A 10,645-nucleotide genomic window follows, 5' to 3' on the forward strand; every position below is an offset into this window, starting at 1 on the left:
GGAGGCGGGTGAGTGCGAGCGGTCACACGGAGGGCCGGGCCGTCTCCCCACCCTATCCCCGCGGCCTCCTCTCGCCACTCCGCCTGCGCACTGAGGGCCTAGGGGGGCGCGCGCCGGGCGGTTAGGACGGAGCGGCTCCAACGGCCAGCGGGGCGCGCGGGCGGCCGGGCGGGGGCCGGGCCGGGGTGGCTGGTGGGGAAGGGGACTAGAATCGAGTGCTGGGCTGAGTGAGGAGGGGCGGGGCTCGGGCGGAAAAGAGAGGCCTTGGAGCTGTCCCTAGGAGGGCTCCGAGGCTCCGTAGGGTATCAGGGTAAAGGACACGGTGGTAGGACAAGTCCAGGACCTCAGGCAGTGGAGCGGTTAGGCCGTATTTGGGTGCCCCGTGAGGGATTTGGAGCGTGAGAAAATAACCTGGGGGGGGGATCTAGTTACCCCGGGAAAGAATTAGGGCAGTGAGAAGGGTCTTGGTGTGAAACGGTATTAAGAAATGGATATTACTAAGGGAGAGATTTAGTACTAAGGTACCGTTCTAGGTGTGAAGGATGGGGTTAAATTTATGAAGAGGCGTTAAACTAATGTTTTGGGGGGTTGGGTATCCGTGGAATGCGTTGAGAGGAGTCTTTGTACAAAGAAAGATTATGTTAATGTGAAAAGGGTGTCTGGGTGTCCCTAGAATGAGTTGGGGGGAGGTGGTTTTTTGTTTTTGTTCTTTTAAGCATAGGTAATTAGGCCAAGGTGAAGTTAGAATTTGGATATCGCTGGGGGAGGGGAGTAGAGTGTGGAGATCTCTGTGCTAAGAGGGGTGGGGTGGGGGTGTCTGGGAATTCCTGAAATGAGAATCAGATGGTAAGCTAATAAGTTGGAGGTCTGGGTATCTCCAGAGTAGTAGACTGGTGAGAAGAGTTTGGGTGTGAGCAAAAGGGGTCTGTCTACTGAATTAGGGTGGTGATGGGGGTTCTGCATGAGAATAAGGAGTCTGAGTATCCCTAGGAGATTTGGGAGTGGGAGAGGTATATGTGAAAGGGGCTTAAGCTATTGTGATGGGTAGTCTGATGTCCTTGGACTGAGTTAGTGTGTGGGGATCTTTTTGCAAAGAACAGTTGATATGAAGAGATAGTCTGAGTATCCCAGGAATGGTTTAGGGTGGGATTGGGTCTTTTTGCAAACAAACAGATGAGGTTAATAATGAGAAGGAGCGTCTGGGTATCCCTGGAATGGGTTAGGGTATGTGGGTGTGTATGGAAGGATTTACATCCATGTGAGGAAAGTACCTTGGCATCCCTGTCATGGGTTATGATGGACTTTTTTGCAAAGAGAGACTTGGGTTATAAAGAGAGGGTGTGGGTATCCCTGAATAATTTAGGATGATTGTGTATGAAGAAGAGGGGTTTAAGTCAATGTGAAGAGGGGATCTGGGTATCCCAGAGGGGATTAGAATTGAAGATTATGTCTTGGTACAAAGAAGTGATTAATACGGATAATATCTAGATACCTAGAGGCATGAGTTAGGGTGGTGGGAAGGGTCTGGATATGTTGGGTAGGGTGTTAGGTTTGTGGGAAAGGGCCTTGATTTGTAAAGAAGGTTAAGTAAAGGGGGGGGGGGCCTGGGTAAAACCAGGAATTGGCTATGGTGGGGAAAGGTTGGGTATGGAGATAGGTTAGGTCAACAATAAGAGAAAATTTGGGGGGAAGAGATAGTTTGATATGAGGAATTTGGACACTAGAGGAAGAGAGTTAGTGGGCATTAGAGCTTGTGTGTAAGAGAGAAGGGCCACACCATGTAAGGGTGCCAAAAGTGGAATGGCAGGGCATTGGGATAGTTTGAGTAGAATGGGTGTAAAAATAAGTCTGATACCCTGAGAGAAGTAGGCGGGGGAAGGCCTGTGTGAGATTTTGCCTGAGTGCTTTAGAGAGAAAAGGGGTCATGTGAGTTGGTAAGGAGTCAATGGAAGGAGGTCCAAGTGGAGAGAGACAGGTTTTTGTGTGATGGGCAGGGGATCATGGGGTCTGCTGTGAGGCGTGGGAGATGAAGGGATTGGACAGGTTACAAGGCTCTAGTGGGTAGAGTTTGATTGGAGTTGATTCTGAGGTGAGATTTTGGGGATAGATTCCTGGGGAAGGGACTGCTGGGAAGATTTTGTGTTTGGTGTTTTTGTTTTATGTTCAGGGGAGGAAGGGTTGTTAGGTGGGACTGGAAAAATTAAGATGTTAGGTGGGGAAATAGATCTAAGGTATTGGGAGGTGAGAGTGATAAAGGGAAAGAACCACCCTTGGGAAGTACTGAGGAAACAGTGGCCTGACTGATTTATCTCTATTCTTACCTCTCCCAGCCCAGGGCCTTGCCGCTACCATGACTGAAGAGTCAGAGGAAACAGTCCTGTACATTGAGCACCGCTATGTCTGCTCTGAGTGCAACCAACTGTATGGATCCCTGGAGGAGGTGCTCATGCACCAGAACTCCCACGTGCCCCAGCAGCACTTTGAGCTGGTGGGCGTGGCTGATCCTGGAGTCACTGTGGCCACAGAGGCAGCTTCTGGCACTGGCCTCTATCAGACCCTAGTTCAGGAGAGCCAGTACCAGTGCCTGGAATGTGGTCAGCTGCTGATGTCTCCTAGCCAACTCCTGGAGCACCAGGAGCTGCACCTGAAGATGATGGCACCCCAGGAGGCAGTGCCAGCTGAGCCACCACCCAAGGCACCATCCCTGAGCTCCAGTACCATCCACTATGAGTGTGTGGATTGCAAGGCTCTCTTTGCCAGCCAGGAACTCTGGCTGAACCACCGGCAGACTCATCTCCGGGCCACACCCACCAAGGCTCCTGCCCCAGTTGTCCTTGGGTCCCCAGTTGTCCTAGGGCCTCCTGTGGGCCAGGCCCGAGTGGCTGTGGAGCACTCGTACCGAAAGGCAGAAGAGGGTGGGGAAGGGGCGGCTGTCCCATCTGCAGCTGCCACCACCACCGAGGTAGTGACTGAGGTGGAACTGCTCCTCTATAAGTGCTCTGAGTGCTCTCAGCTGTTCCAGCTGCCAGCTGACTTTCTGGAGCACCAGGCCACTCACTTCCCTGCTTCTGCCCCAGAGGCTGAGGAACCTGCCTCACAGCAGGAGACACTGACCTCATCACCCACAGAGCTGCCTGTATCTCAGCCTGACCCCCTGCCAGCTTCTGACCACAGTTACGAGCTACGCAATGGTGAAGCCATTGGGCGCGATCGCCGGGGACGCAAAGCCCGGAGAAGCAACAGTGGAGAGCCAGGCGGAGCAGCCACACAGGAGCTTTTTTGCTCAGCCTGTGACCAGCTCTTTCTCTCACCCCACCAGCTACAACAGCACCTGCGAAGTCACCGGGAGGGTGTCTTTAAGTGCCCCCTGTGCAGTCGTGTCTTCCCCAGCCCTTCCAGTCTGGACCAGCACCTTGGAGACCACAGCAGCGAGTCACACTTTCTGTGTGTAGACTGTGGCCTGGCCTTTGGCACAGAGGCCCTCCTCCTGGCCCACCGGCGGGCCCACACCCCAAATCCTCTGCATTCATGTCCATGTGGAAAGACCTTTGTTAACCTTACCAAGTTCCTTTATCACCGGCGTACCCATGGGGTAGGGGGTGTCCCTCTGCCTACGACACCAGTTCCACCAGAGGAGCCTGTCATTGGTTTCCCTGAGCCAGCCCCAGCAGAGACTGGAGAACCAGAGGCTCCTGAGCCCCCTGTGTCCGAGGAAACCTCGGCAGGGCCTGCTACTCCAGGCACCTACCGCTGCCTCCTGTGCAGTCGTGAATTTGGCAAGGCATTGCAGCTGACCCGGCACCAGCGTTTTGTGCACCGGCTGGAGCGGCGCCATAAATGCAGCATTTGTGGTAAGATGTTCAAGAAGAAGTCTCACGTGCGTAACCATCTGCGCACACACACGGGTGAACGGCCCTTCCCCTGTCCTGACTGCTCCAAGCCCTTCAACTCACCTGCCAACCTGGCCCGCCACCGGCTCACACACACAGGAGAGCGACCCTACAGGTGTGGGGACTGTGGCAAGGCTTTCACGCAAAGCTCCACTCTGAGGCAGCACCGCCTAGTACATGCTCAGCACTTTCCCTACCGCTGCCAGGAATGCGGGGTGCGTTTCCACCGCCCGTACCGCCTGCTTATGCATCGCTACCACCACACAGGTGAGTACCCCTACAAGTGTCGAGAGTGTCCCCGCTCCTTCTTGCTGCGCCGGCTGCTGGAAGTACACCAACTTGTGGTCCATGCTGGGCGCCAGCCCCACCGCTGCCCATCCTGTGGGGCTGCCTTCCCCTCCTCACTGCGACTCCGCGAGCACCGCTGTGCAGCTGCTGCTGCCCAGGCCCCACGGCGCTTCGAGTGTGGCACCTGTGGCAAGAAAGTGGGCTCAGCTGCTCGACTGCAGGCCCACGAGGCTGCCCATGCAGCTGCTGGGCCTGGAGAGGTCCTGGCTAAGGAGCCCCCAGCCCCTCGGGCCCCGCGGGCCACTCGCACACCAGTTGCCTCACCAACGGCCCTTGGAGGCACTGCCACAACAGCCCCTGCGGCCCCTGCCCGACGCCGGGGCCTGGAGTGCAGTGAGTGTAAGAAGCTGTTCAGCACAGAGACATCACTGCAGGTACACCGGCGCATCCACACAGGTGAGCGGCCATATCCATGTCCAGACTGTGGCAAAGCCTTCCGTCAGAGTACCCATCTGAAAGACCACCGGCGCCTGCACACAGGTGAGCGGCCCTTTGCCTGTGAAGTATGTGGCAAGGCATTTGCCATCTCCATGCGCCTAGCAGAACATCGCCGCATCCACACAGGTGAACGGCCCTACTCCTGCCCTGACTGTGGCAAGAGCTACCGTTCTTTCTCCAACCTCTGGAAGCACCGCAAGACCCATCAGCAGCAGCACCAGGCAGCTGTACGACAGCAGCTGGCAGAGGCAGAGGCTGCCGTTGGCCTGGCTGTGATGGAGACTGCAGTGGAGGCGCTGCCCTTGGTGGAGGCCATTGAGATCTACCCTCTGGCTGAGGCTGAGGGAGTCCAGATCAGTGGCTGACTCTGCCCCGTTTCCCTCTTCAGCACCATCATGCACTGTTGCTGAAGGCCCTCCTCTAGCATCCCCTTAACCCTCTGGACTTAATGTACCCCTTCTTCCCACCCCTACTGCCATGTATGTTCTGTTATTGGATTTATTCTCTTCTGGGGGGGTTTCTGGGGTTCTTGATATGCATAAAGGTGCCCCCACCCAGCTTTCCACCTGTTAGTACTGGTGACCCCAAAAGTGAAACCATCAATAAAGACTGAGTTGTACACTTATGAGCTTTTATCAGGCCCTGCTATGTAGAGTAGAACTGGGGAGTCATGAGGTCAGATACTGGGTCTGGCTTCTCATGGCAATGTCGCCAGCACCCAGAATGGCCTGGCAGGTACTAGCAGTTCAGTAAACATTTGCTGAATTGATGAGAAAGGAACTGGCACCCCTGGGTATGGTTCTGAGTGGAAAGGACCTGGCTTCCGTGAGCATGGCTCTGAGTGGGGACTTCATGCTGGTGCTGGGTGGAGGCAGCATGGCTCTCTTGCCACTAGAGGTCCCCACAGCCCTGTGGAAAAGCTCAAGGCTGTTTCTGCTGGTGGCAGGAATATTTAGAGAAATCATATTCTTAGCACCTGTGTCACCTACTCCTGGCCTGATGTGGGCCATATCACCCAAGACCATCTGGTTTTCTCATTGGATCCCTGAGGGCAAATGCAAGTCAGGCATGATTTCTATGGCAGAAGAGAATAGCTTCTGGGGCCAGACCCAGCTGTAGGGTTGGAGAAGATTCATAGTAATGTGTGGCTGGGGGTAGGAATTCTCATGAAAGGTGCCTTGAATCCCCCTTGAAGCTGGACTTCGGCTCTGCAACATATTTTTGTTGTGCAAAGAGGAATTGTTGGGGTGGCTGGCCAGTGTTTGAACATCTAGTTAGTCTCAAGTACTTCTTACATTATTTTGAATAATATTCCCACTGATTGTGTAAGGAGAATTGTAGGGAAGGTATCTGCCATCAAAAGCATTGAGATGGCTTGCCCAAGGACAGAGTCAACCCAATCAGGGCAGAGCTTGAACTTAAACCTGGTTTCATTTGATTTAATTGCCCATATGCTTTACTCTACACTCTGCTACCTTCTGCATACTTGGGGGAGGGCAGTAGAGACAGGAGACGGGGAGTGTGTGACTGGTGGTAATGTTCAGCTGCTGCGCTGCCCTTGCCTCTGAGACCCTCTCCTCCTCCCCAAGGTTACTCTAGATTCTTCTGTTGGAAAGAACTCTTATTTAGAACCTCAGTAAGTGAGAGGTAAAAGGGAAGCTGTTTGTTTGGAAACTTAGGGAAAGGAAGACCCAAGACACACCCACTTGGCCTCCCTATTACTCTTTACTCCCTTTAGCAGGCCTTTTGCCCTCTGCAGACACCAGGGCTCTAAGGTATCATTTGAAAATCATTGGTTCAACCTGTTGCTCAGATGAGAGCCAAAAGTCAGGTGTCCTAACTTTTACTACACTATGCTTATTTTAATTGTTTTTTTTTTAAAATACACTTACCCATTTGATGTCCTAACAGCTCCTATAAAGAGCAACTCTATTAAGCAGTTGTTTCCCACCAGGGTGTGTAAATTGTGGGCACCGTCTTTCAATAACCGCATACCCTGCAAAAAGGACTTGAGCCATCTTAGCCCCAAATGCCAAGTCCCCAAATCCCCAGGTGAAGTCATTCCCGAGCCACCACCTTGCAAGAAGAGCTATACATCCTGAAAGTCATCAAATAAGTGTTTAGAATAATTGGAGTAATCATCCTTGCAAAACCAGGTAAAAATCAGACTGAATCAAGAAAAGGGATGAGAATGGTGAAAAAAATCAGAGAGTGCTGGTTAACAACAAAATAAAGATGCTCTCAACAGAGAAGAATGATACTATGACTGTGGTTGGTCATCCTTCCTCCATTATTCTTTTTTTGGAGCCTCTAGTTGGGCTCCTATCCTGAGAAAAGGTTTTATGTACAACACGTTTAAAAACAAGTTTAGGGGATTCATTGTTCATCATCATCCCATTGAAACTTCCATGGTCCTCAGTTGAACCATAGTCCTAAAAAATAATAACACTAATCACTTGGGTGCTATTGCTTGGGTTGAATGGGCTATTAAATTTGGGTTCCCAAATTTTAATGTATTTTGGGCAGGAGACTTGGATTCAGCAAGCATATCTGGGGTGAGACCCAGGAATCTGCACTGTGTACACAAAACAATCCTGATGACAGTGGGGCTTGCATTGCCTGTTTTTACTTGAAACGGAAGTTGCCCAAGCAAAGTAGTTAAGGGGCCAAAACACTAATTCCTTAGTGCACAATAAGGTTTTTTTTTGTTTTTCTTTTTTGAGTTGGAATCTCACTCTGTCGCCCAGACTGGAGTGCGGTGACACGCTCCCGGCCACCGGAGCCTCGACCTGCTGGGCTCCGGCGATCCTTCCGCCTCAGCCTTCCAAGTAGCGGAGCTACAGGCGTGTGCTATCACGCCCAGCTAATTTTTTATTTATTTATTGTAGAGATGAGGTCTCGCCAAGTTGCCCAGGTGGGTTTCAAACCCGTGGGCTCAGGCAATCCACTCACCTCAGCCTCCCAAAGCGCTGGGATTACAGGCTGAGCCACCGAGCCTGGCTGCACAATATGGTTTTTGTTTGTTTTTTGAGTTGAAGTCTCACTCTGTCGCCCAGACTGGAGTGCAGTGGCCGCTCCCGGCCACCGCAGCCTCGACCTGCTGGGCTCCGGTGATCCTTCCGCCTCAGCCTTCCAAGTAGCCGGAATTACAGGCATGCGCTACCACGCCCGGCTGATTTTTTGATTTATTGTAGAGATGAGGTCTCTCTGCCCAGGCAGGTCCCGAACCCGTGGGCTCAGGCAAGCCACTCATCCAGCCTCCCAAAGGCACGGGATTACAGGCTGAGCCACTGAGCCCGGCTTGCACAATGTTTTTAACAAGAGTGGTATGACTGTAGAAGGCAGGGCATATAGAGCAGTTGGGCACAATCATAAGACTAACAGTGAATGTGGAGTTGAAGCTTCAGGACAGGCAGTGAGTGCCACGGTGCTCTTAGGTGTGCCATCTGCTTGTCAGGATAGCCTGCATGATTCTGACTGTACCACCCTAAAATGAGACTGGACTGAATGACCTTCCTCCAGGTACTACTCTGATGCTCCATGTATACTGACTTGAGAGTTGAAGAGGTGCTTTTTTTCTTCCATTTTTGCCAAAGCAATGCAGTAGTGACACTATCTTGCTAAATATCAAACCCACCTCCCACTGTATTCCTTTTTCCTGTGCTCCTATTCTCGCAGTCTTTACTGAATTCACAGAATCCTAGCACCTGTGTGCCAGGCATACATCAGAGGATGGAACGGTGACAAACCCAACAGCTTCCTAGTGTAAGACTGTTGCTCTAAAAAAGGAAGGGGGGTGGTGTGTACATTGTACCACCAGACAACTTGAAAATCACTCTGGTTTTTAAGGGTCTTTTTAGTCTTCTGAGGAAGCATCCAAGGATGGAGATGGGGAAATACTTGGTGTTTTCCTATTTTCTCATAACTCTCACGTGTTGAAGATGGTGTGCTGGAAATCTGTCCTAAGCACTTTTAGTTACACTTTCATCTCACAACCCCGTGAGGCAAGTATTGTCCTGTTTTACAGATGAGAACACTGAAGCTCACGTATTGAAAGTCACATATCTATAAAGCAGCATAACTGAAACTTGAATTCAGGAATTTGAATTTGTTCTAAGTTCCAAGACTTGGTTTTTTGGGTGAAATAATTTGTGCCTTACTTCTGAACATTCACAATTGGAACAGAAGTAAAACCCTTAGCTCCCCTGCATGCAGATCCCCAATCCCATACCCTGATTTCCTCACCACCCTTCCCAGGACAGAGAGTCAGGAGACCAAGGGAGAGCAGGCATCATTTCTCTCTGTACAGTTTTTAATTTTTTATTTTTTGATGTTTGTTGTTCAGATGAATGACACACTCAAGTTACAAAAATGGGGCCTTAAAAGAAGCACATTGTACAATGAACAAGCAGATTGGAGTTAAGAACACTGAAACGCTAACCCGCTACCACGAAAAGAGACAGGGAGAAGGTAGAGGATGGGAAAGGAGGGGCTACCAACACAGGGGTCAGACAGAACTGAAAGGGAGGCTAACTTGGTGAGAATGGAAGAAAGAGAGGTCTACTCCCAGGTCTGCTCGATTTCTGGATGCCACTTCTTGGTCGCCCTTGCCCTACTTGCCACCCCCACCAACTCCGCATACTCTCATTTTCCAACCTGGTCATTTGCATGAGTAGGTGAGACACCCACACCAGAAAGGGCTGAGCCAATCTGATCTTTACAAGGTAAGGTGGTCACCTTGCCCTAATGCAAACCTGGATTTGGGAGGTAATGGTGGCAGCAGTGGGACAAAGTTGATTAAAGATCAGGCCACTGCTTTTCCCAAAGAATCCCTGCCCTATCTCCACCCCACCATGATCCAAAGGGCCTCTACCAAGTTGTTGAGAGAGGCCCCCAGTCACCCTGCAAGTGTATAAATAAATAAATACTGAGCCCCTGGGTTTGGGGGACAGGTTGGGGGAGGGGCAGCAGGATAGAGGAAAGGAAAGAGGAGAAGAAGGGAAGGCAAAAGGGAGGGGTCACAGACATAGTAAATAGTTGTCTCCATCCCAGCAACACTTCTCTCTGGATTCTTCTCTCCTTTTGTTTGTTTAACAAGGAGCTAACATCTCAAGGACAAATACTTAAAAATATACATTTTTTTCTTCCTTTTTTTCCGCCTTTGTCGTTGTCTTGCTTTGGAGACTGCTGAGGTCAAAGTTCAAACCGCACGAAGGACCTGCGGCTTGGAGTTTTTGTGTATTTTTTTTAATTTTTATTTTTAAAATTTTTTCACTTTTTTTTCCAACGTATAAAAAGGTAGCGGAGTTGTCTGTGGTTTTTTTTTTAATGGTTAAATCTTTGGTTTGTTTATTTTTTCTCTTGGAGGCCTTTATCTCTCGCACTTGCCTTTCCCACTCAGAGACCAGTGGGGGCCCGCGTGTCTCAATCTTTCTCAGTCTGTTTCACTCTCTCACTCAGTTCCCCCTACCCTGGGCTAGAGGAAAAGAGAGGCACCCAGGGATTTGGGTGGGTCAGTAAAACTAGTCAAGAGATCACCCCTGTTTTGGCTAGTTCCTCATCATATCTTCCCAGGGTTTGGAGACCCTCTCTTGGCCTTTCCCAGGGAAGAGATGGGTGGAAAACTCATATCCTTCCCACTCCTCCTGATCTTAGCCCCACTTTCTACAGGGGCTTGGGTTCCCCATCCCTACCCACCCCCCCACACGCACTCCCACCACCCACCCCCCCAGAAGAGAACAGAGAGAGGTGGTTTAGTTACTGGCATCATTTGTCTTTTTTGGCACAAATAGAAGGCCCGTGGGTTCGAGAACTGCCTGGGCAGCAGACCTCATTTCTACAATAAATCAAAAAATCAGCCGGGCGTGGTAGCGCAGGTCGAGGCTGCGGTGACCATGATCGGCCACTGCACTCCTGTCTGGGCGACAGAGTGAGACTCCAACTCAAAAAAAAAAAAAATGATGAATGTG

The 10,645-nt window shown here is 51.0% G+C and overlaps 1 protein-coding gene across 2 annotated transcripts; it reads left to right on the forward strand.

The window, feature by feature from the left end:
- The first annotated feature begins 139 nt into the window (after nucleotides 1-139).
- Nucleotides 140-5,301, forward strand: ZNF574 (zinc finger protein 574). 2 transcript variants are annotated; one of them, XM_008067401.2, is made up of 2 exons: nucleotides 140-192; nucleotides 2,331-5,301. In XM_008067401.2, the coding sequence occupies exon 2, from the start codon at nucleotides 2,351-2,353 to the stop codon at nucleotides 5,039-5,041; it is 2,691 nt and encodes an 896-aa protein (XP_008065592.1). In that variant the 5' UTR covers nucleotides 140-192; nucleotides 2,331-2,350; the 3' UTR covers nucleotides 5,042-5,301. The 2 variants fall into 2 exon arrangements, with proteins under 2 accessions (XP_008065592.1, XP_021572938.1); XM_021717263.1 differs by lacking the exon at nucleotides 140-192 and adding an exon at nucleotides 246-310.
- Nucleotides 5,302-10,645: the final 5,344 nt, after the last annotated feature.

This window comes from Carlito syrichta, unplaced genomic scaffold, assembly GCF_000164805.1.
Source record: "Carlito syrichta isolate Samal-C Ts95f unplaced genomic scaffold, Tarsius_syrichta-2.0.1 Scaffold309504, whole genome shotgun sequence".
NCBI lineage: Eukaryota > Metazoa > Chordata > Mammalia > Primates > Tarsiidae > Carlito > Carlito syrichta.

Excerpts from the sequence above, each read along its gene's own strand:
- ZNF574 (XM_008067401.2), top strand. The coding sequence starts at position 2,351 with ATGACTGAAGAGTCAGAGGAAACAGTCCTGTACATTGAGCACCGCTAT.